Below are 25,906 nucleotides of genomic sequence, written 5' to 3'. Positions count from 1 at the left end.
CAGATGACTGTATCGAGTAATACTAATATCGGCTATACATCTGTACAAGGTGAGAATACATAACAGAATCATTGCATGGGACCACAGTGTAGGAATAGGGTAAGTTCAACAGTGAGATAAATTCATAGGGGGAACTGGTAAAGGAATACTGTCCATATATATCTTGCCAGTGGTCCCATATATTGCAACGCATGGTGCTCGGCACAAAAATGAAACAACAAGATGAAGAAACAGGCACATGACTATCTAAGGAGAACCAGCCACAAAAGGGATATAGTGGGACAACATGGAGGCATCTGTATAACTGGATGTAAGGGAGACAACAGGAACATGAGGACATAGTCAATAATATATAGCAGTACTCACCCATAGATTGCTGCGGAGGCAGGTGCAATATGGCCTATAGCCAGGAGAAATAGAAAGCTGGTGTTGCGATCAAATGATCTCATGGTGTGAGGCAGGGGATGCAGAGGTCCGTATTAATAAAGTGTCCCGGCCGGACGTGACGGGGACCCACTTCCGGTATGTCCACGCTCTACATTCGGAGAGGGCTGGAGGAAGGATGCGCATGGTGCGCATGCGCAATGCGAATATCCTGTGGAATGCAAATCTGCGCTCCACGGGATGTCACGTGACTTAGGCTGGGTTCACACTACGATTTGAACTACGGCTCCCGTATACGGCTGGGAGGAGGGGTGGGCACGTTTTGGCCTGCGGTCGGGAAACCGCATACGACCGCATACGGCCGAAAAAGCAGCTGACCGGAGGCTGCGGTTCACTACGGTCGGCTCATAGACATACATTAACTACGGTTCCCGAATACGGCTGAGTGCGGGCTATTAAGCCCCGCCCACCCCTCCTCCCAACCGTATACGGGAACCGTAGTTACAAACCGTAGTGTGAACTCAGCCTTAGAAGGAGGTGCCCAGTGAGGCGCAGAGAAGACAATGGTAAAACAGAGTGTGTTAGGTACAGAGTAAACAGAGAGAAGAGATAGGATAAAGAGTGGGAAGAGACATATAGAAAGAGATAATAGAAAAGTCAGAAGACTGGTAAATACAGAGATAATGGATGGAGGTAAATTATGAAATTAATTATTTAAGTATGCATCATTATATGAGTATACGATCAATATACAGGTGAGAATTGGGGATCAGGAGAAGAAATATGAATGAGAATATGAAATAAATAATTATAGCGTAAGAGTGAATATGAGTATAAAAGTAAGTACAAATGTGTATATATGAAAAAAGGGGGGGAATTAATAATAAATGGAGAGCAAAAAGGGGGTATAGAATAGAGTAAAAAAATTGCTAGTCAACTGAGAAAGTAATGTGAAAGAATCTGGGTGCAAATTAGGTAAAATGAAAATAGTAAAGTAAAATAAAAGAAACAAGAAAATATGCAATAGAAAGCAGAAAAAGTGGGATAAAAGTAAATTGGACGAAATGATCCAAGAAGGGGGAGCATATGCAAGTAGAAATATAAAGCAACAGGATAGTGATAGAGGGGTTTGTGGAAAGGGAGCGGGCAAAAAAAATAGAGTGCCATAAATAGAGCGGGGAAAAAAAATGGAGATGGTAGAAAAGTAATGGTGGAGAAGTGACATACAAAAGAATATGGTGGTCAGAAAGCGGTGATGGCCTTCACAGCATCTCAAGTGGCCTAGAAGAAATAATAAAATTGTTAAGTGTGATAAGAAAAGGGGTTTGTTACATAAAACAAGACTATGTCATATGTGGGATCTCGTATTCCCTCTTGAGGCCCAGAGGTTCCAAAGTTTGTAAAGTATGTATCCAGTAGGCCTCTCTTTTCCTGAGCTTCATATATCTAAAGAAAACAATAAGCAAAGCTCCTCATCGGACAGTATGTTTTAAACAAGGATGGATGTAAGTGGGTGCAGGATTCACTAACGTTTCAGTGGTCCTCTCACCTGGTACGGTTGTGTAACTGACACAACTACACAACTACACATAAGGTTAGTGGTGCAGCCTCCCGGTATCGGATCCAGCAGTAAGCAGGCCGATTCAGAGGAGCATGTAGATATGGAAAGAAATACCCGGTTCCAACGGCGTGATCCACAGATTCAATCAAATGATGATGTAAGATGAATATAAATATTTATTAATATTATTAATATAATATTTATTAAGCCAGGGTGCAACGCGTTTCGGGACTTAGGATCCCCTTCATCAGGCAAGTAGGCATCAACTGACGATTGGAACCGGGTATTTCTTTCCATATCTACATCCTTCTCTTTTCCTGAGGGTACTCACTCTGTTGCCACCTCTGCATGGTTTTGGGATCTGTTCGAGGACCTGAAACTGTAGTTGTGCAATAGTGTGTCCAGCCGTGATGAAATGGTAGGGAATTGGTAGTAATGTATTTTTCCTCCTAATTGTAGATTTATGTTGAGAAATGCGGTCCCGGATATGCTGGGTAGTCTCACCAACATATCTGAGACCTCAGAGACATTTAATCATGTAAACTACAAATGATGACTCACACGTGAAAAAACCTTTGATGGAATATGGTTTAACCCCCATTGAAGAAGGGGTTCAGATATCTTGTATAATATCCCGAAACGCGTTTGGTGATTATTTGGGACTTCACAGCATCCGGATGAACAAACGTCAATTTTTATTCACATTGAGCGTTTTTCGGGAATGCAGTTTGAGTGCTTCTTTTGCTGACATTTGTGGAAAACCTGCTAGACCAGAAGAGGTCAACCACTGCCACCTTATTTACCCCTGCTACCTTAAATCCATCTGTATCCACCTATATTCAACATATATTTGTGCTTCAACTTTAAACTTTAAAACATCTAAGGGAGCGAGCACCCCTACGATGAGCTGATCTGCAGTCAGCTGACTGCACCTGCCGGAAGTTCGCCAGCGTGCAGCCGCAAGGAACATAAGAGACGCCATTAGCACGCAGCCACAGCAAGTTCTCTCACCGCTGGCTTGAGCACCAGAGAGTGGACAGAAGCCCCCACGTGGAGTGGTGAGTGGTAAAACAAATCTTTTCTCCCGCAGGAAATCCACGATTTATTGATCTTAGCATAAGGTGGAGCTGTACATCCATTTTTACAGGGGGATATCAACTTTTACATTATTCCTTTACAGGTGGCTATTTACTGCCATTATTAGGTGGAACTACATATGTTTCTTTTCCATTGCGGGCAAATTGGATTAATCTCATCCCCAGTATTGTGTGAACAATCCTTTTATATAGGTGGATTCCATTGTCATCTATGAGACATTAGAGGACATTGGAAACAAATTGGTCTTTTTATTCCCTATGTTATTTGGTGGAACTATAATTTTTTCCCCACTGCAGGTGGTCTACGACTTTTAATCCATTGTCTGCATTAAGATATCGTATCATTGAATTCTATATAGCTAGTGTGAATTACCAATTAGATTTTATTGTTGCTATAATCTGCTGTATTTTTATTTTGAGAGTATTACAGGTCCTCAATTCATCCGGATACTATTATAACCGCAAGGGCCCTGCGGAATATTTTATATTTCATTTTTATACTATACATTTTTGCATTGGTATTTTATGTAATTATTGTATGGTCATATTAAAACAATTGAACCACATGTTCATCACACACTATTTTTTGGGTAAGACACTGAGGTCTGTTGGCTGTTTACTCGTTGTCATATATATTCTGTTAGATTGCAATAATTGCGGAATACATCCCGAATTCTGAATGATAAGGCTTTTTCTACTTTTTTTTTTTAAACGCCAAGAAAAACGCCAATTCTGCCGCATGGCGTTTTTTCGGCCAAAAAATGCTGCGCCCAGATGTTAGCTGTAAATCAATGAGAAATCGTCTAAAATTCTTTTTCCACTTGGCGTTTTTCAGTTTGGCGTTTTTTTTAATCCTTATGGCGTTTTTTCACTCTTTTTTGGCGTTTTTCAGCTCCTTAGCAGTTTTGCAAAATTGCAGCATGTTGAGCCACTGGCATTTTTTCCCCCTGAAACTGTGGTGTTTTTCTCCCCTAGAAGTCTATGGGAGTAAAAAAAAACGCCAAGAAAAATGGCATGTGGGTTTTAACTTTGGGGTTTTTCAGGCAGTTTTTATTCTCTTTTGGACTTTAGCGATCCAAAAAAGTGATGGAGATACCTATTTTAAGAAAATTTCTAAGGATACTATTAAGAAATAATAATAAAAAAGATATAGTAGGAAAAAATTGTATTTAATGAAATTTATGTTTTGTTATAACAAAATTTTTATTAATTTTTAAACTGGGATCAATTTATGTGGGCGGGCAGGGCAATAAAAATATAGCTGACAATAATAAAAATGTAGTGTGTGTGTGTTTTTTTTCACTTTTTATTCTCTATTTTTTTTTAGGTAATATACTGTTCAATGATGGGAGTAGTAGTACCTGTACTTCTGACACTCATTGCGATCCTCCTGCATAATGTATAGATGGGGCGGCCGCTCTTCTATGGTCCCCTGCACTCACGTATATATACACTTATTCATATTTCCCCAGAGAGCTGTGATTGGCCAGATTGCTCTAGCCATTCACAACTCTCTGTGGGAAATATGAATATGTGTATATATACGTGAGTGCAGGGGACCATAGAAGAGCGGCCGCCGCATCTATACATTATACAGGAGGATCACAGCGGGTGTCAGGAGTGACATCCGCTGTGATCGTCCTTTCTATTGAAGAGATGTGTAGCGGCTCTATACAGCGCTCGCATCTCTGCACTATACTCCGGCCAGTGATGTGAATAGAAGATTGCTCATTCATATTTCCAACTGAGAGCTGTGATTGGGTGCAACTATCCGGCCAATCCCCACTCTGGGCGAAAAATATGAATGAGTGATGTTCTATTCACATTACTGGCCGGAGTACAGAGAAGAGATGTGAGTGCTGAATAGAGCTGCTCCTCTCTGCTATATTATGGACGATATGTCTATTAGTACAAGTACTACTATTCCCATCATGGAACAGTGTGTTCCATGCTGGGAGTAGTAGTACTACCTAAAAAATGTCAAAAAAGAGAGGGAAAAAAAAGTGAAACACACACACTTTATTAAAAATTACCGTATTTTTCGCCCTATAGGACGCACCGGCATATAAGACGCACCCAATTTTAAAGGTTGCAAAATCTAGAAAAAAAGTTCCTGAACCCAACAGTGATCTCCATCTGCGGACCTCCAGATGTTGCAAAACTACAACTCCCAGCATGCTTGGAATTGTAGTTTTGCAACATCTGGAGGTCCGCTGGTTGAAGACCACTGGTATAGGAGGTAGTACTCACGTGTCCCCTCTCCGTGACTCCGGACCAGTCACCGCTGCCCTGGATGTCGCTCCATCGCTGTCGCCGCACCCCGGTGGTGTCCCCGACGCTCCAGACGTCTTCTTCCCCGGGATCCACGCTCTCCGTCGCTGTCATCATGTCGCCACACACGCCGCTCCTATTGGATGACGGACAGCGCGCGTGACGACGTCGAAGGAGAGCGCCGGCCATGCAGGGGATCCCGGCCCGGAGCAGACACCGAGGAGGCAGGTAAGGTCCCTCCCGGTGTCCTGTAAGCTGTTCGGGATGCCGCGGTCCTGAACAGCTTGACTGAGCATCCAGGTTAGTGTCGCTTTGATGACCACGTCTGAAGGGTTAATATAGGGCATCACTGCGATCGGTGATGTCCTGTATTGGCCGCGGGTCCCGGCCGTTGATGGCCGCAGGGACCACCGAGATAGGTGTGTATTCGCCGTATAAGACGCACCAACTTTTCCCCCCCAGTTTTGGGGAAGAAAAAGTGCGTCTTATACGGCAAAAAATACGGTGATTAAAATTTCGTTATAAAAAATATAAATTTTGTTAAATACATTTTTTTTCATCACTACTGCATCCTTTTTTTTTTTGGTACTCAACAAATTTTGGGCACCAAAAAAAAAAAAAAAAAACGCCAAAGGGGCCAAAAATGCAATTTCCACACATATGAAAAAACGCGAGATGCAGGAAATTGCACTGGTGTTTTTGCAGGCGTTTTTCTTGCGTTTTTTTCAAACTAAAAAACGCAGGACAAAAAAACAAGTAGAAACTTAACCTTAGAGTGCTGACTTTATTTCTATAGTCTCCCAGTTTATATCAGGATAGTTAAAGTCCCCCCATTATTATCACATCATTCTGATCTGCTGCCTTGTTTATTTGCCTCAGTAATTGATCTTCTGACTCTTTCATTATGTTTGTGGCTTATAGCAAACCCCTAACAGAATTATTTTTATTTTTATCCATATATTTCTACCCATAATGACTCCACATTATCGTTTCCGTCCCGTATATCTTCCCGCAGTGAGGCCTTCAGACTGGACTTTACATAAAGACAAACTCCTCCCCCTTTCCATTTTGTCCAATCCTTCCTGAATAGACTATAACCCTGTATGTTGACTGCCCAGTCACAGCTATCGTCCAACCAAGTCTCTGTTATTCAGATCAGTATAGGTAACGAGGTCGGCACTACTGACCCTGTAATTGTAGTCTTCAGTTGTCGGTATGCTGTGTAGTCTCAGATACTGTGATTCAATCCCATACCTGCGGTGCTCATTCGAGGAAAATTGCATGTCCAAAATGTCCCATACAAGAACAGAAATCCGATGGCACTCGCAACATGGATGCACAGTATATATTTATTGACTCACACAGGTTGGCTGTATACACATGTACAGGGAGGGAGCAGACAAATCAGAACAACGTCCGTTTTGTGGCAAGCCACCGCTTCAACTGGTTCCTGCGAGTTCACTCTGGACACGCCTCTTAAAGCTGAATTCAGGATAGAGGTGGGTGTTATTAACCCTTCATAGTACAACTCAAGGAGTGCCCAGTTACATCATCACAAGGTAAATATAACAACAACATAGAAAGACTATACATACAAAAATGAATAAACGTTTAGTGTGGTTCTACTGTGGGATTGGCAGCGTTCCTTGTTTGAGTTTACATACAAAAATGTCAACCACTGATTAGTTTTGGTAATTCCATTGACATTAGTGAAGCCACTGACACCATGGTAGGCCGTCCTTGGCAATAACAGTGATTCTTTCCCAGCAGTCCCATGTCTCTTTTTAGGGGAGATTTATCAAAACCTGTGCAGAAGGAAAGTTGCTGAGTTGCCCATAGCAACCAATCACACAGTAGGACCACCCACTGGACTCCAATACCCATAATTTAGATCAATACCTTGCAAGACTGTATTAGCCCGCCACTGATCACTAAAGTTGAGTTTACTGTCCAGTATCCCCCCCTCCCCCCCCCCAAGTCCTTTTCGGTAGAGGTTTTACCTATTGTCTTATTATTTAACACATAATTGTGCATTTTGTCTTTACAGCCAGAATGCATAACCTTACATTTATCCACATTAAACTTCATTCAAAATGTCTGTGCCCAAGCCTCCCGTTCCCCCAGATCCCTCAGTAATATTATGTCATATTCCATATAACAACAAGTTTTGTCCTAACTGGAGCTGCCGGGACATTCAGAAGTTTAAAGGGGTACTCTGGTGGAAAACAATTTATTTTAATTTAACTGGTGCCAGAAAGTTAAACAGATTTGTAAATTACATCTAATAAAAAATCAGCTGCTGTTTATTACAGAGAAAGTTCTTTTCTCTTTGAATTTATTTTCTGTCTGACCACAATGCTCTCTGCTGACACCTCTGTCCATGTCAGGAATTGTCTAAAGTACCAGCATATTCCCATAACAAAACTTCTACTGCTCTGGACAGTTCCTGACATGGACAGAGGTGTCAGTAGAGAGCACTGTGGTCAGACAGAAAAGAAATTCAAAAAGAGAAGAACTTCCTCTGTAGTATACAACAGTTGATAAGTACTGGAAGGATTAAGATTTTTTTAATAGAAGTAATTTACAAATTTGTTTAACTTTCTGGCACCAGTTGATTTAAAACAAATAGTTTTCCACCGGAGTACCCTTTTAATGTGGAAAGGCAAGTTGAAAAGCGATGTTGCTGGTGCCGTGCCAATAGATTACTGTATATTTCACTGGAATTATAAAAGATAACCTTTGCACAAAAAGTCTGTGCCAATTTCTATTTCCTGAGAAATCCTAGTTCAGCCCACACAATATTAGAACACTTATATATACTGTCTACCATGGTACCATCCTTCATCCAGTTACCAGGTTCAGTGATCTCTCTGCTGCCTTGTAAGTTTGTCTATTTTACTTTCAAAATTGTTGTAACACTTCTGAATAGTTTTTAACCCCTTTGGATCCAAGCTGATGTTTGCATTAAGACAGCAGTTATTTTTTGTTGTTGTTGCATCACCACATTCAAAAAGCTGAAACTTTATTTTTATTTTTAGTAGGATTGTTTTTGTGGAATGACTAATTTTTATTGGAAGCCTTTTGGGTGCAGGTACATTTTCAATTAATATTTATTAATTCTTTTTATGGAGGATGGAATTAGGGGGAATAGAAAAAAAAATATTTAGCTGTTGCTTATTGAGTTTTTTTTTTATATGTTCTTCACCTTGTGAGGTACATAGGTAACCTTATTTACCTCCCATTATTATCCCCGTGTACCTTCTATTACATTTGTCACATTTATCTACATCTATCTACATCTATTCTACAGGATTCATGCTATAGAGCAGGAGGAGCAGATCAGATTGACATATAGATATGTGGGAAAAATTTGGTAGAACTTGTAAACTATTGATCTGAATTTCTGCTTATTCTGGGTATTGGAGTTAGGTGGGTGGTCCTACTGTGTGATTGGCAGCGTTCTTTGTTTGAGTTTACATACAAAAATATCAACCAAAGATTAGTTTTGGTAATTCCATTGACATTAGTGAAGCCACTGACACCATGGTAGGCCGTCCTTGCCAATAACAGTGATTCTTTCCCAGCAGTCCTGTGCCTCTCTTTAGGGGAGATTTATCAAAACCTACATATTCTGACATATTCTACTTTATGTTAGTGGTAAAATTTTGTCGATACTTGCATCATTTCTTGGTGAAAAATTAAAAAATTTTATGAAAAATTTGAAAATGTAGCATTTTTTTTTAACTTTGAAACTCTCTGCTTATAAGGAAAATGGACACCCCAAATAAATTATACATTGATTCGCTTATACAATATGTCTACTTTATGTTTGCATCATAAAGTTGACATGTTTTTACTTTTGGATAACATCAGAGGGCTTCAAAGTTCAGCAGCAATTTTCCAATTTTTCACAAAATTTTAAAAATCTGACATTTTCAGGGACCAGTTCAGTTTTGAAGTAGATTTAAGGGCCTTCATATTAGAAATTCCCCACAAATGACCCCATTATAAAAAATGCACCCCTCAAAGTATTCAAAATGACATTCAGTAAGTGTTTTAACCGTTTAGCTGTTTCACAGGAATAGCAGCAAAGTGAAGGAGAAAATTCTAAATCTTCATTTTTTACACTCGCATATTCCTGTAGACCCAGTTTTTTTTTATTTTTACAAGGGGTGAAAGGCGAGAAATCTTCCTAAAATTTGTAACCCAATATCTCTTGAGTAAGGAAATATCTCATATGTGTATGTGAAGTGTTCTGTGGGTGAACTAGAGGGCTCAGAAGGGAAGGAGCGATAATGGGATTTTGGACAGTGAGTTTTTCTGAAATTGTTTTTGGGGGGCATGTCACATTTAGGAAGCCCCTATGGTGCCAGAACAGCAAGAAAACCCAAACATGGCATATTATCTTGCAAACTTCACCCCTCAGGGAACATAACAAGGGGTACAGTGAGCCTTAACACCCCACAGGTGTTTGACGACTTTTCGTTACATTTGGATGTGTAAATCTTCTCTCCAAATTTTACATTTTTACAAGATGTAATAGGAGAAAATGTCCCCAAAAATTTGTAACCCCATCTCTTCTGAGTATGGAAATACCCCATGTGTGGATGTCAAGTGCACTGCGGGCGAACTACAATGCTCAGAAGAGAAGGAGCGCCATTGAGCTTTTGGAGAGAGAATTTGGTTGGAATAGAAGTCAGGGGCATTTACAAAGCCCACCGTGGTGCCAGAACAGTGGACCCTCCCACATGTGACCCCATTTTGGAAACTACACCCCTCACAGAATTTAATAAGGGGTGCAGTGAGCATTTACACCCCACTGGCGTATGACAAATATTTGGAAAAATTAAAATTTTCATTTTTATGGACCACTGTTCCAAAAATTTGTCAGACACCTGTGGGGAGTAAATGCTCACTGTACCCCTTATTACATTACATGAGGGGTGTAGTTTTCAAAATGGGGTGACATGTGGGGGGGGGGGGGGTCCATTGTTCTGGCACTATGGGGGCTTTGTAAACACACATGGCCTTCAATTCCGGACAAATTTTCTCTCCAAAATCCCAATGGCGCTCCTTCTCTTCTGAGCATTGTAGTTCGCCCAGAGAGCACTTTAAATCCACATATGGGGTATGTTCTTACTCAGAAGAAATGGGGTTACAAATTTTGAGGGGCTTTCTTCCTATTTTCCTTTGTGAAAAATGAAAGATTTATGGTAACAACAGCATTTTAGTAAAAAAAAAATTTTGGTGACTAAAATAGGGATTGCATAAGGGTGGAAATAGGGGTATTCTATGTGAGTGATTCCCAAACAGGGTGCCTCCAGCTGTTGCTAAACTCCCAGCATGCCTGGACAGTCAGTGGCGGTCCGGAAATTCTGGGAGTTGTTGGTTTGCAACAGCTGGAGGCTCCGTTTTGGAAACACTGCCGTACGATATGTTTTTTATTTTTATTGGGGGGGACAGTGTAATGGTGTGTATATGTAGTGTTTTACCCTTTATTATGTGTTAATGTAGTGTTTTTAGGGTACATTCAAACAGGCGGAGGTTTGCGGTGAACTTCCCGTTAGGAGTTTGAACCGTGGCAGAAAATTTGCCGCAGCTCAAACTTGAAGCAGGAAACTTACTGTAAACCCTCCCATGTGAATGTACCCTGTACAAACCTCCATCTGTTGCAAAACTACAACTCCCAACATGTACAGACAGACCGTGCATGCTGGGAGTTGTACTTTTGCAACAGCTGGACGCACACTGGTTGGAAAACCTTCAGTTAGGTTCTGTTACCTGACCCAGTATGTTCCAACCAGTGTGCCTACAGCTCTTGCAAAACTACAACTCCCAGCATGTACTGATCGCTGAAGGGCATGCTGGGAGATGTAGTTATGCAACAGCTGGAGGTACGCAACTACAACTCCCAGCATGCCGAGACAGCAGTTTGTTGTTTGGGCATGCTGGGATTTGCAGTTTTGCAACATCTGGAGGGCTACAGTTTAGAGACCACTGCACAGTGATCTCCAAACTGTGGCCCTCCAGATGTTGCTAAACTACAAATCCCAGCATGCCCAGACAGCAAACTGCTCTGTGGGCATGCTGGGAGTTGTAGTTTTGCAACATCTGGAGGGCTGCATTTTAGACACCACTGTATAGTGGTCTCCAAACTTTACCCCCCCAGATGTTGCTAGGCAACTACTCACCGGCTTCCGTAGTCTTCACCAGAGAGCCGCACGAGGGAGCTGCACGTCTTCGCCGTCCATCGCATCCAATTAGGTAAGGGACCTCCAACGTCGCTGGTCTCGCTACAGTTCCCCCGTTCTGCCCAGATTACCGCCGGTGGGCAGAATTGGGGAATCGAACTTTAACCCCCGCCCCTGATCTGCTATTGGTCGTCACTTCTTGATGACCAATAGCAGGGATAGGAGGGGTGGCACCCCTGCCACCTAACTCCTGTCCCTTCAGGGGGACCCCCTGATTTTCCGGGTCACCGGACACTGGTATGACCCGGATCCGCCAAAAATCGCCGGTCTGAATTGTACCCTCCTGGTCATATGCACGGGATGCCTGCTGATATCAGCAGTCATCCCGGTCCGGTCCCTGATCGGCTAGTGGCGGGGACCAGATTTTCACACGGGCGTACCCATACGCCCTACGTCCTTAAGGACTCAGGATGCAGGGCCAGAAAGTTAAACAGATTTTTAAATTAGAATAAATAGATGTGTGTAGCTCACAGAAAAAATATACGAACGACCATCGGTCCGGTTCCATCGCGGAGTGGGTGAGTGGCACATTAGTGCCTGTGTCTTTCTTCTTAACACTCGGCACAGCAGGTCCTTCCAGCCGTACTTCCAGTTATTCACCATCCTGCCATACTTCCAGTTATTCGCTATCCTGCCATAGGTGCTTAATGTCCCCCGCACAAAATCCACATTGCTGGACAATATACCCATTGTGTATTCATTTTTATATCCCTCCAGAACGGACGCTGATACCCACATAGGGCACCACTTTTACTGCTACAGTCGTTTTAATCTATTCATTTAGATATATTGCTATTTTTGTTACATCTATATTTTGTTACATTGTGTAACACATATTATTGTGTACATTTTCAAACACTGTTTCTATGATCGATCGTAGTGAAAATACTACTATCCATATAGTGCTACTCTCCAAGGTTTAATTGGTGTTAGAATTTATACAATAATTCTTGCTTATATGCAGCCGTAGGGCCCTGCGGCTGCAATCCTTTTCATCTATTTACCACAATTTTAACATTGTCTAATATTGTCTAATCTTTTAGTATTAAACAATTTTAATTATCATATTGGTCTGGAAGTTCACAATTCTTTTCCATATTAGACTACATATCCATTGTACAGTCTTTTTTGGAATGGTTATGCTGAGGACTGAGTAATCCATTTTTTGCACAGATTTTTAAATGACTTCTATTAAAAAATCAGCTGCTGTTTACTACAGAGAAAGTTCTTTGCTTTTTCAATGTATTTTCTGTCTGACCACAGTGCTCTCTGCTGACACCTCTGTCCATGTCAGGAACTGTCTAGAGTACCAGCATATTCCCATAGAAAACCTCTACTGCTCTGGACAGTTCCTGACATGGACAGGGGTGTCTGTAGAGAGCACTGTGGTCAGACAGAAAAGAAATTAAAAAAGAAAAGAACTTCCTCTGTAGTATACAGCAACTGATAAGTACTGGAAGGATTAAGATTTTTTAATAGAATTAATTTAAAATCTGTTTAACTTTCTGGCACTAGCTCATTTAAAATAAATAGTTTTCCACCGGAGTACCACTTTAATGTGGAAAGGCAAGATGAAAAGCGCCGTTGCTGGTGCCGTGCCAATAGATTACTGTATATTTCACTGGAATTATAAAAGATAACCTTTGCACAAAAAGTCTGTGCCAATTTCTATTTCCTGAGAAATCCTAGTTCAGCCCACACAATATTAGAACACTTATATATACTGTCTACCATGGTACCATCCTTCATCCAGTTACCAGGTTCCGTGATCTCTCTGCTGCCTTGTAAGTTTGTCTATTTTACTTTCAAAATTGTTGTAACACTTCTGAATAGTTTTTAACCCCTTTGGGACCAAGCTGATGTTGACATTAAGACAGCAGTTATGATTTGTTGTTGTTGCATCACCACATTAAAAAAGCTGAAACTTAATTTTTAGTAGGCTTGTTTTTGTGGGATGACTAATTTTTATTGGAAGCCTTTTGGGTGCAGGTACATTTTCAATTAATCTATTAATTCTTTTTATGGGGGATGGAATTAGGGGGAATAGAAAAAAAACTATTTAGCTGTGGTTTATTGAGTTATTTTTTTTATATGTTCTTCACAAGAACATGTGGTTACTCATGTGAGGTATCTAGGTAACCTTATTTACCTCCCATTAGTATCCCCATGTACCTTCTATTAAAGTTGTCACATTTATAATGTAATCTATTCTACAGGATTCATGCTATAGAGCAGGAGGAGCAGATCAGATTTATATATAGTTATGTGGGAAAAATTAAGTAGAACTTGTAAAGTATTGATCTGAATTTCTGCTTATTCTGGGTATTGGAGTTAGGTGGGTGGTCCTACTGTGTGATTGGAAGCGTTCTTTGTTTGAGTTTGCATACAAAAATGTCAATCATGGATTAGTTTTGGTAATTCCATTGACATTAGTGAAGCCACTGACACCATGTTAGGCCGTCCTTGCCAATAACAGTGATTTTTTCCCAGCATTCCCGTGCCTCTCTTTAGGGGATATTTATCAAAACCTGTGCAGCGGAAAAGTTGCTGAGTTGCCCATAGCAACCAAGCACACAGTAGGACCACCCACTGGACTCCAATACCTAGAATAAGCAGAGATTCATATCAATACCTTGTAAGACTTTATTAGCCTCGGCAGCAGCTGCCTGGCACTAATCACTAAAGTTCAGTTTACTGTCCACCAGTATCCCCCCCCCCCCCCCCCCAAGTCCTTTTCGGTAGAAGTTTTACCTATTGTCTTATTATTTAGCACATGATTGTGCATTTTGTCTTTACAGCCAGAATGCATAACCTTACATTTATCCACATTAAACTTCATTCAAAATGTCTGCCCAAGCCTCCCATTCCCCCAGATCCCTCTGTAATATTATGTCATATTCCATATAACAACAAGTTTTGTCCTTACTGGAGCTGCCCTGACATTCAGAAGTTTAAAGGGGTACTCTAGTGGAAAACAATTTATTTTAAATCAACTGGTGCCAGAAAGTTAAACAGATTTGTCAATTACTTCTATTAAAAAATCTGCTGCTGTTTACTACAGAGAAAGTTCTTTTCTTTTTCAGTTTATTTACTGTCTGACCACAGTGCTCTCTGCTGACACCTCTGTCCATGTCAGGAACTGTCTAGAGTACCAGCATATTCCCATAGCAAACCTCTCCTGCTCTGGACAGTTCCTGACATGGACAGATGAGTCAGCAGAGAGCACTGTGGTCAGACAGAAAATAAATTGAAAAAGAAAAGAACTTTCTCTGTAGTAAATAGAAGCTGATTTTTTAATAGAAGTAATTTACAAATCTGTTTAACTTTCTGGCACCAGTTGATTTAAAATAAATTGTTTTCCACCGGAGTATCCCTTTAACCTGTTGGGGACCAGGGGCGTATGGGTACGCCCTTGTGTCCTGGTACTTAAGGACCAAGGGCGTACCTGTACGCCTGTGGGAATTTCGATCCCAGCCACTAGCCGGAGGGGGTTCGGACCGGGATGCCTGCTGAAATCATTCTGCAGGCATCCTGTGCAAATGCTTGGGGGACACCCCCCCTTCATGTCGGCGATCGCCGCAAATCGCCGATCAGTTCAGATTGGCGATTTGTGACGATTCCAGGCTGATCGGGTCTCTGATGACCTGATAGCCCGGAAAATAGGGATGATCAGAGCTGTCAGAGACAGCCCCGATCATTCTAAATGATAGGAGCGAGGTGGCAGGGGTGCCACCTCCTCCTATTGCCTGTGATTGGCCGGTCAGGAGTAATGTGCGGGGACCAGGGACCAGGACCGGTGGCGGGCAAGTGGCGGCGGCGGTGTCAGATACAGCTGTGAAGATCGCCGTAAAGTGATCTTCCCTGATGTATCTAGGAGTTTTAAAAGTTCAACTTTCAGCATGCCCAGACAGCCTTTGGCTGTCTGGGCATGCTGGAAGTTGTAGTTTTGCAACATCTGGAGGGCCACAGTTTGGAGACCATTGTCCTTCCAGATGTTGCAAAACTACAACTCTCAGCATGCCTGGACAGTCTCAGCATGCTGGGAGTTGTAGTTTTGCAACATCTGGAAGGGCACTGTTTGGAGACCATACAGTGGTGTCCAAACTTTAGTATCCAACAACATATTTTATTGAGACATAAGAAACAAGGTACATACTTCTCAATGTGCAATCCTGTACAGGACACCAACAAGTATAATATCGGTACAAATAAAAAGATGTACAAAAAATATAAACGGGGTATGAAAACAAGGAGGGAGGGCATGACATACACAAAAACAAAAGGGTATGAAGGGTACAATAATTACCATAGAGATCTCGTCGCAGGGCAAGCGTCTAAAATTATCACTGTCCACAGTGTCCATTTGGGTAGGGAGGTCCTATGAGAACATAGAAGCGTCCACACACATTATAAACGCAAGTAAAATGACACATCTAAAGTATGGGGGGAATCTAGCCATGGTTGCCAGATTTTGTAGAATAGGTCTAACTTATCTTCCCTCACCGCGGCCATTTTTTCAGAGAGCATTGTGGAGTTGATCCTATCCGCCACAGCAGAGAAGGAAAGTAGGGGAGATCGCCACCTGGAGGCAATATGAATTCTAGTGGCTAACATTATAAACTGGGCCAATTTAAAAGGGGCATATCTAACCTGTGTTGGCCTATACCCCAACAAACAAGTTGCGGGGTTCAGAGGCCAACGTATATGCAATATGGAGTGTATCACATCAACTACGGACCTCCAGAGGGCGATAACCCTAGGACATTGCCACCAAATGTGACCCATTGTTCCTGGGACTAGACAACCCCTAAAGCATTCAGGGGCAACCGATGGATATATCATGTGTAAGCGTGTAGGGACATAATAAGTGCGATGCATAAGTTTAACAGCTGTCTCGACCAGGGACACTTGCATGCTACCCCTTGTAATGTGTTCACAGCAGGAGTGCCATCTGGATAGAGAGAGAGTGAAGTGAAATTCTGATTCCCATTGGGTCATGTAAGGGAATTTTGTGTCGGGAGGGGGTCTGGTAGAGGAGGAATACATCCTGGACAATGCCCCTGGTAGCAGAGGCGTGTAGAGTGCCATGGCTTCATAGCACGTAGTCGTCAAACCTGTCAGTGAACCCACCATAGAGCTCAGGAAAGAAAAGACCTGGTTAACTCTAAAGCTTTCCGTTGGCGGAGGAGCAAACCTATTGTTAAAAGCGGCAATGGACATGAGCTGTCGGCCTACCAAAAAGTGGTGTACCCTGAACAGTTTCTGTGAATGCCACTACGCAAAGTTCACAGAGTCCAGACCAGGGGGGAAAGAGGGGTTAAGGAAAAGTGGAGTAGCGGGAGAAACAGAGGATTGAAGAGATAGCTTAAACCTGACAGATCTCCAAAGAAGGAGAGAGTATCGTGGGAGAAGAGCCACCGAGGGTAGGTAACGGGAGACAGAACCAGTCAGCCACATTAAGGAGCCTAAAGAATATGGGGCTACAAGGTCGTTTTCAAGAAATACCCATCTAGGGTTCCCTGTCTTCGCATTACAAAGTAGCAATCGAGCTAACCGAGCAGCTTGGATATATTTAACTAGATTAGGTACTGATAGGCCACCCAATGATTTATGGTAATACATAATTTTGCGGGGAATACGAGGCCTACAACCTCTCCATATAAATTTAAAAATGTCCGCCTGAAGTTTGCGAAAATCCGAGACCCGAATAGGGATAGGAAGAGTGTGAAATAAGTAGAGAAGGCGAGGAAGGAGAACCATTTTAATAGAGTGGATACGACCCATCCAGGAGATGTCAGGTAGATCCCATTTCCTCATGTCCTCACAAAGTGATTTGAATAAAGGGAGGTAATTCAGATTGTAGAGAGATGAAAGGGAAACAGGGAGAGCTATCCCAAGGTAGGGAATAGATGAGGAAGCAGAAGGCAAGTCGAAGTTGAGAGATATACGTTTTTGGGTACGGGTGGGGTTTGGCAGTACAGTACATCCGACTTAGACCAGTTTACTTTTAAACCGGAGACCCCCGCAAAGCGGTCTAGTAGGGAGAAGAGATGAGGAAGGGAAACCAATGGGGACGTGAGACTGAGTAGGAGATCATCTGCAAAAAGATTAGTAAGGTAAGAAGAGCTGGCAATCTGAACCCCCTTGATGTCCGGATGATCCCTTATAAGTATTGCAAGTGGCTCCATTGCTAGCGCAAATAGTGCCGGGGAAAGGGGGCACCCCTGGCGTGTTCCTCTCTCAATACTGATGGGGGCGGGAGAAGGTGTAGGTAGTTTAAGGTAGGCTTTAGGGGAGGAGTATAGCACACCTAGAGCCTGAATAAAAGGGCCAGAGAATCCCATATGCTGGAGGACTCCAAACAGGTAAGACCAGGAAACAGAATCGAAAGCTTTTTCTATGTCAAGACCCAATAAAGTCAAAGGAGAGAAAGTGGTCTCTGCCCAATGAATGATGTTGAGAACTTTCCTAATGTTGTCAGGTGCTTGTCGACCGGGTATGGGTGTCCAAACTTTAGTGCTCCAAATGTCAATTAAAAGCATGCCGAGACTGTCCAGGCATGCTGGGAGTTGTAGTTCAGCAACATCTGGCCCTTCAGATGTTGCCGAACTACAACTCCCAGCATGCCTGGGAAGTGTGGGCATGCTTGGAGTTGAAGTTTTGCAATGTCTGGAGGGCTACATTTTGGAGACCACTACACAGTGGTCTCCAAACTGTTCTCCTTTGGCTGTCTGGGCATGCTGGGAGTTGTAGTATTGCAACAACTGGAGGCACACTGGTTGGGAAACACTGAGTTAGGAAACAGACAGTGGTGCGGAAACACTACCTAACTTAGTGTTTCCCAATCCCAACTAGTGTGCCTCTGGCTGTTGCATAACTACAACTCCCAGTATGCATGGTCTTTCAGTGCATGTTGGGAGTTGTAGTTTTGCCCCAGTCTCCCCACCCCCACCCCACGTGAATGTAAGATGAGGCAAATTTCTGCTGCAGCGGGAAACTCACTGTAAACCCCCACCCGTGTGAATGTACCCTAGAAACACTTCACTACACTAACCCTAAATAAAGAGTAAAACACTACATATACACCCCCTTACACTGTCCCCCACCCCAATATAAAAATTAAAAACGTCTGGTATGTCAGTTTTTCCAAAATGGAGCCTCCAGCTGTTGCAAAATAACAACTCCCAGTATTGCTGGACAGCCATTGACTGTCCAGGCATGTAGGGAGTTTTGAAACAGCTGGAGGCACCCTGTTTGGGGAAAACTGACGTACAGTATTTTTGGTAGAGGAGGCAAGTGTAATGCTTGCATCTGGGTACACCCCCTATGAAAATCCCTAATTTAGGCCTCAAATGCGCATGGCGCTCTCTCAATTCAGAGCCCTGTCATATTTCAAGGCAACAGTTTAGGGCCACATATGGGGTATTTCCGTAAATTATGCTATACATTTTTGGTGGCTTTTTCTCCTTTTACCTCTTATGAAAAGGTAAAGTTGGGGACTACACCAGCATGATAGTGTAAAATGTTTTTATTTTTTTACACTAACATGCTGGTGTTGCCCCATACTTTTCATTTCATAATAATGCTTAAAGTGACAGTGGTCAGATGTGCAAAAAATGCTCTGGTCCTTAGGGTCAAAATGGGCTGGGTCCCCAAGGGGTTAATGTGGAAAGGCAAGTTGAAAAGCACTGTTGCTGGTGCCGTGCCAATAGATTACTGTATATTTCACTGGAAGGATAAAAAATAACCTTTGCACAAAAAATCTGTGCCAATTTATTTTTCCTGAGAAATCCTTGTACAGCCCACACAGTATTAGAACACTTAAATGGGTACTGTTAGAGACAAAAACGTTTGATATGTTGTAAAGCATGCAATACCAATAGGTTTTGCAATTGCTTTCATTAGAACATTTTTAGTATTTTATACTGAAAAAGCCAGTCAAACAACTGCCCCCCCCCCCCCTGCTTGGACACATACTAGTCCTGCTGTGTCCATGCATCATCACCTATGTCATGGACACACTTCCTTGATTGACAGCTGTGAGCACAGGGCTCACAGCTGGAGGAAATATCCTCCCACTGTCAGCTTGTGTCCTGCTACTAGACTAGAAAAATTTTCGTTTTTTCGTTTTGGAAGAAAATTTCGGTTTGGTAATATTTTCGGTTTAGATTTTTCGGATACATTCAGTATTCGGGTTTTCGGTTTGATATTTCGGATGCATTCGGTATTCTGGTACATTCGGTAAATCTTTTTATTCTTTTTTGGACTTTAGTGATCCTAAAAAATTATGGAGATACCTTTTTTTATTAAAATTTGGTAGGGTACCATAAAAAAAATAATAATAAAAAAGATACAGTAGTGATGGAAAAAATTGTATCGAACGAAATGTTAGATCTAGTGTTAATCTTTTCTTATTACGAAATGTTTATTAATTTTTAAACAGGGATCAATTTATGTGAGCGGGTAAAGCACTAAAAATGTAGCCGACAATAATAAAAATGTGTGTGCGTGTTTTTCACTTTTTTTTTTAGGTAGTACTACTACTCCCAGCATGGAACACACTATTCCATGTTGGGAATACTTCCCTCGAGTACCGGGCAGGTCCGTGTAGCTCCGCCCCTAGTGATGACATCATTAGGGGCGGAGCTACATAAGGGAACTAGGCTAGTTAATCTGAAGCTCTGTTCACATTGTCCGTTTTGGATGATGGGAACAGACCCTTCTGGCAGTGTCTACCCAGACAGGGAGACTCCAGCTGTTGCTAAACTACAACTCCCAGCATGCCCAGACAGCCAAAGGCTGTCGGTGCATGCTGGGAGTTGTAATTTTGCACCAATTGGTGGCTCCCTGTTTGGGTAGACATTGCATCATGGGTGCTCTCCCCAGCGGACAGCGCCAAAAATGTCATAACCAATTTTTTGTGTTTTTTTTCTTCTCGTTTCAGATCCGTGTATGCAGAGGATTACTGCGGATTCTATGGATTACGGCGGATTATTATTTTTTTTCTTTTAATAAAATGGTTAACGAGGGCTGTGGGGAGTGTTTTTTAAATTCAATTATAAAAAACACAACACATTGAAAAAAAAAAATGTATTTAAAAAAACACAGCCACAGCCCTTGTTAACCCTTTTATTGACATTTAAAAAAAATCAACCCTGTTCATCATCGCAATCCACCAAATCTGACATAGTCCTCTGCATTCACGTATCTAAATTTTCGAAGAAAAAAAAACAACAAAAAGTTTTGTAAATTTTTTTGTTTCCAAACACCAGCAAAAACCCTAGAAAAAAATGCAAGAAAAACGCAAGAAAAAGCTGGGACAGTTTTTTCTGGCGTTTTTGCTGTTGGACAAAAAACATCAATGGAATCCGAGCCTCAAAGCAGTAGAGCAAAATCCCTGTCTCCACTTTTCCTGTGAGGTGTAGATCAGGTGTACAAATAGAACTGTGTGTAAATTTCGAACTTTGCACAAAATTTATCATGGGCCTTGCACAAATATGGTAAATTTGGTGCAATTGCACCAAATTTAGATCAACCAAAATGATCTAAAAAGACATCTACCTACACCAACATTGATACGTGCGTACTGTAGCGCATTTTTTTGCCCTCATCAAATTAGTGTACTATTTTTTGTACATGTTAATCTGTCAAGGGCCTAGATACTGTGAAAGGCCAGTCAAAAGTTATCACCGGCTGGTGTTTTACTCCAATACGATTTTTAAGCGTACTGTAGAACATTTTTTCGCCCTCATAAGTGCATACCACATACCTAAATCTATGAAGTGTACTATTTTGTAACTGTTAATCTGTTAAGGGCCAAGATACTGTGTAAGGAAAGGCAAAAGTACCCACCGGCTGGTGTCGTACTCAAATACTTTTTTAACCTGTTCAGGACGTAGGGCGTATGCATACACCCTGCATCCCGAGTCCTTAAGGACGTAGGGCGTATGGATACACCTGTGGGAATTCCGGTCCCCGCCGCTAGCCGGTTGGGGACCGGACTGGCATGCCTGCTGAAATGATTCAGCAGGCATGCTGGCATATCGCGAGGGGGGTCCTGAGACCCCCCCATGTTTTCGATCGGAGAAAATCGCATGTCAATTCAGACATGCGATTTTCTCCTATTCGGGGCTGATCGGGTCTCTGGTGAATAGGAAAATAGGGAAAATAGGGAAATAGGAAAATAGGGATGATCAGAGCTGTCAGTGACAGCCCCGATCATCCTGAGGGATAGGAGCGAGGTTGCAGCGCTGCAATCTCCTCCTATCCCCTGCCATTAGTCAGAAATTAGTTCTGACCAATGGCAGTGCACGACAGGTGGTTGCCATGGAAACCCCCTGCTCTGCCCACCCCTGGATGTCAGGCAGAATGGGGGGAGAAGATGGCGGCCGGTACCTGGAAAGAAGATGCTGTGGGGACCGGTGGAGACAGCGGCGCAGGTAGGGAAGCAACAGTGGGGGGGGGGTGTTGAATGGGGAAAGGAAGGTGGCAGTAAAGCGATCTTTACTGCTGCCCTTCTAGTGGTTGCTAAACTGCAACTCCCAGCATGCCCAGACAGCTGTCCTGGCATGCTGGCAGTTGTTGTTTTGCAACATCTGGAGGGTCCACATCTGGAGACCACTATAACAGTGGTGCCCAAAAGGTAGCCCTCCAGATGTTGCCAAACTACAACTCTCAGCATGCCTAAACTGCCCAGGCATGATGGGAGTTGTAGTTCTGTAACATCTGTCCCTTCAGATTTACAAGTACAAATATGTCCATTTTATGATGCCAACATAAAGTAGACATATTGTATTTGTGAATCAATATAAAATGTATTTGGAATATCAATTTTCCTTACAAGCAGAGAGCTTCAAAGTTAGAAAAATGCTAAATTTTCAAAATTTTCATGAAATTTTGGGATTTTTCAACAAGAAAGGATGCAAGTAACGATGAAAATTTACCACTAACATAAAGTAGAATATGTCACAAAAAAACAATCTCAGAATCAGAATAATCGGTAAAAGCATCCCAGAGTTATTAATGCATAAAGTGACAGTGGTAAGAATTGCGAAAAAGGTCTGCGTCCTTAAGGTCAAAATGAGCTGCGTCCTTAAGGGGTTAAGCGTAGTGTAGCGCATTTTTCTGCCCTTATAAGTGCATACAACATACCTACATCTAAATAGTGTACTATTTTGTACCTGTTTATCTGTCAAGGGCCTAGATACTGTAAAAAGGACAGCCAAAAGTACACACCTGCTGCTGTTCTAGACAAATACTGTTTTACGTGTAGTGAAGCGTATTGTAATACCCTCATATACGCACTAAGTATGTCAGGCAGAGAAGTGCCAGGACGTGCACAGAGGAGTGGCAGAGGCCTAAACTCATCAGGCAGAGATTGCAGCAGACTAGGGGCGAGTGGCAGTAGGAGTTGCAGCGAGCCCATTAGTTCCCTATCCAATTAACCCCTTAAGGACGCAGGACGTAAATGTACGTCATGGTGCGGTGGTACTTAACGCACCAGGACGTACATTTACGTCCTAAGCATAACCGCGGGCATCGGAGCGATGCCCGTGTCATGCGCAGCTGATCCCGGCTGCTGATCGCAGCCAGGGACCCGCCGGCAATGGCCGATGCCCGCGATCTCGCGGGCGTCCGCCATTAACCCCTTAGGCGCCGGGATCAATACAGATCCCGGCATCTGCGGCAGTGCGCGATTTGAATGAATGATCGGATCGCCCGCAGCGCTGCTGCGGGGATCCGATCATTCATAACGCCGCACGGAGGTCCCCTCTCCTGCCTCCATCCGGCTCCCGGTGTCTCCTGCTCTGGTCTGTGATCGAGCAGACCAGAGCAGAAGATCACCGAAAACACTGATCTGTTCTATGTCCTATACATAGAACAGATCAGTATTAGCAATCATGGTATTGCTATGAATAGTCCCCTATGGGGACTATTCAAGTGTAAAAAAAATGTAAAAAAATGTAAAAGTTAAAGTTAAAAAAAAGTGAAAAATCCCCTCCCCCAATAAAAAAGTAAAACGTCCGTTTTGTCCTATTTTACCCCCAAAAAGCGTAAATTTTTTTTTTATTGACATATTTGGTATCGCCGCGTGCGTAAATGTCCGAACTATTAAAATAAAATGTTAATGATCCCGTACGGTGAACGGCGTGAACGAAAAAAAAAAAAAGTCAAAAATTCCTACTTTTTTTTAATACATTTTATTAAAAAAAAATTATAAAAAATGTATTAAAAGTTTTTTATATGCAAATGTGGTATCAAAAAAAAGTACAGATCATGGCGCAAAAAATGAGCCCCCATACCGCCGCTTATACGGAAAAATAAAAAAGGTCATCAAAATAAAGGGATTATAAACGTACTAATTTGGTTAAAAAGTTTGTGATTTTTTTTTAAGCGCAACAATAATAGAAAAGTAGGTAATAATGGGTATCATTTTAATCATATTGACCCTCAGAATAAAGAACACACGTCATTTTTACCATAAATTGTACGGCGTGAAAACGAAACCTTCCAAAATTAGCAAAATTGCGTTTTTCGTTTTAATTTCCCCACAAAAATTGTGTTTTTTGGTTGCGCCATACATTTTATGATATAATGAGTTATGTCATTACAAAGGACAACTGGTCGCGCAAAAAAAAAAGCCCTCATACTAGTCTGTGGATGAAAGTATAAAAGAGTTATGATTTTTAGAAGGCGAGGAGGAAAAAATGAAAACGTTAAAATTTAATTGTCTGAGTCCTTAAGGCCAAAATGGGCTGAGTCCTTAAGGGGATAAAGAAGGGAGGGCTCAATATTCACGAATATGCGCATATGTGAAGAGCAGATAGGGATGATCAGTGATCACTGTGATGTGTACTGTGAACAAAAAAAAATGCAAATATTCGTAATTGCGAATATATAGTGCTATATTGGCAATATTCGTGAATTCGCGACTATGCGATATTCGCGATTACAATTCGAATTGCCAATATTCGCGAGCAACACTAGTCTGGGACCCCCCATGCATGAAGCGACCACAGCATTAATAAACGTCCTGGTGCGTTAAGTACCAGGGCACCAGGGGGTACATTTATGCCAAATGTCCTTAAGGGGTTGAGGGGTTAACCAATATATATTTTGTTCTTTCAGAAAAAAATGGACTTTAGTCTACCACAGGAATGTTCATCACAGGAAGATCCTCCACAGGAATGTTCTCCGCCAGAAAGCCCTGCACTGGAAAGTCTTCTACAGAAAATTCCTCAACAGGCATGTCCTCCACTAGCATGTCCTCCACTAGCATGCCCTCCTCGCCCTGTTAAAGTGGTATATGGCACAAGAAATACATTTTGGCATGCAGAATCTTTACCAACATTTCACGAGATCTGTCTGCACAGCAGTCAATGTCCCAAAAAACATTGGCTCTACACTATGTTTCATGGTACCACCTATGCAGCAGCCGTGGAGATCATCAAGCATGGATTTAAACAATCCGCAGATGGCATGTTAGGCAGAGGAGTCTATGTGAGCAGAGATATACATAAGGCTATGAAGTACCCATTAAACAATGATCCCAGAAAGGTTGTGTTAAAGCTGAGGGTAAATGTTGGCAAAGTAAAAAAAATAGATTATCCGAACCACCCATTACAGAAGACATGGAATGCTCATGGCTATAACACTGCCTGGGTTCCACCACACACCATGAACCCTAGTGGACAGGAGGAAGATTGTGTCTTTAATCCTCAAAGAATTAAAGTGATAGACATTGTCCATGGAAATCCTGATGATGTTAAAAAACTGAAGCGTTTACTCCACCATCACTGAATACAGCTTTATGCATTATGCATATGATATGTAAGAGAAGTGAATTCAGCTCCATCTTCACTTGCTTTTCAAATCAATTAACAAAGTTATTCAAGTTAATTTACAATTTTATGAAGTAAATCATTTCACTTATTAAAAGAAATGAAAAAAATATTTTTGTCATTTTTATATTTCTTATCATTACTGCTATACCCTAGGCATCTTTATTCTCTAATATTTTGTGTTGTGTTAAAGGAAATATGCATCCCTAAAAACATATCCTCTATCCACAGTAAAGGGGATAAGTGTTTGATCGCGGCCCCCCCCCGCAATCTCCTGCACGGGGCCCTGGCTCTGCCGCGGCTCTCCCGTGCAGGAGGCGTGCCGGCCACAGCAGGACACCGCAGCCGACAAGCCTTCTCCATGTAGTTCCATGGGAGAGACGGGGAGGCACCGTTCGTGCCTACCTGCCTCTCCCACAGAGCTGTATGGGGAGGGGACGGAGAGGGGGTGTACTGTCGACCTCACTGAGGTTGACACTACACGCAATAGCCGCTCGCACA

At 42.2% G+C, this 25,906-nt stretch overlaps 1 protein-coding gene across 1 annotated transcript; it reads left to right on the top strand.

The window, feature by feature from the left end:
* The first annotated feature begins 6,491 nt into the window (after positions 1-6,491).
* Positions 6,492-25,395, top strand: LOC130293809 (uncharacterized). The gene is made up of 2 exons (XM_056542939.1): positions 6,492-6,872; positions 24,693-25,395. The coding sequence occupies exon 2, from the start codon at positions 24,699-24,701 to the stop codon at positions 25,362-25,364; it is 666 nt and encodes a 221-aa protein (XP_056398914.1). The 5' UTR covers positions 6,492-6,872; positions 24,693-24,698; the 3' UTR covers positions 25,365-25,395.
* The last annotated feature ends 511 nt before the right edge of the window (positions 25,396-25,906 follow it).

Source organism: Hyla sarda, chromosome 10, assembly GCF_029499605.1.
Source record: "Hyla sarda isolate aHylSar1 chromosome 10, aHylSar1.hap1, whole genome shotgun sequence".
NCBI lineage: Eukaryota > Metazoa > Chordata > Amphibia > Anura > Hylidae > Hyla > Hyla sarda.
This window is presented reverse-complemented; position numbering and strand designations above follow the sequence as displayed.

What these genes read in the sequence shown, in the direction of transcription:
- LOC130293809 (XM_056542939.1), top strand. Translation starts at nt 24,699, where the DNA reads ATGGACTTTAGTCTACCACAGGAATGTTCATCACAGGAAGATCCTCCA.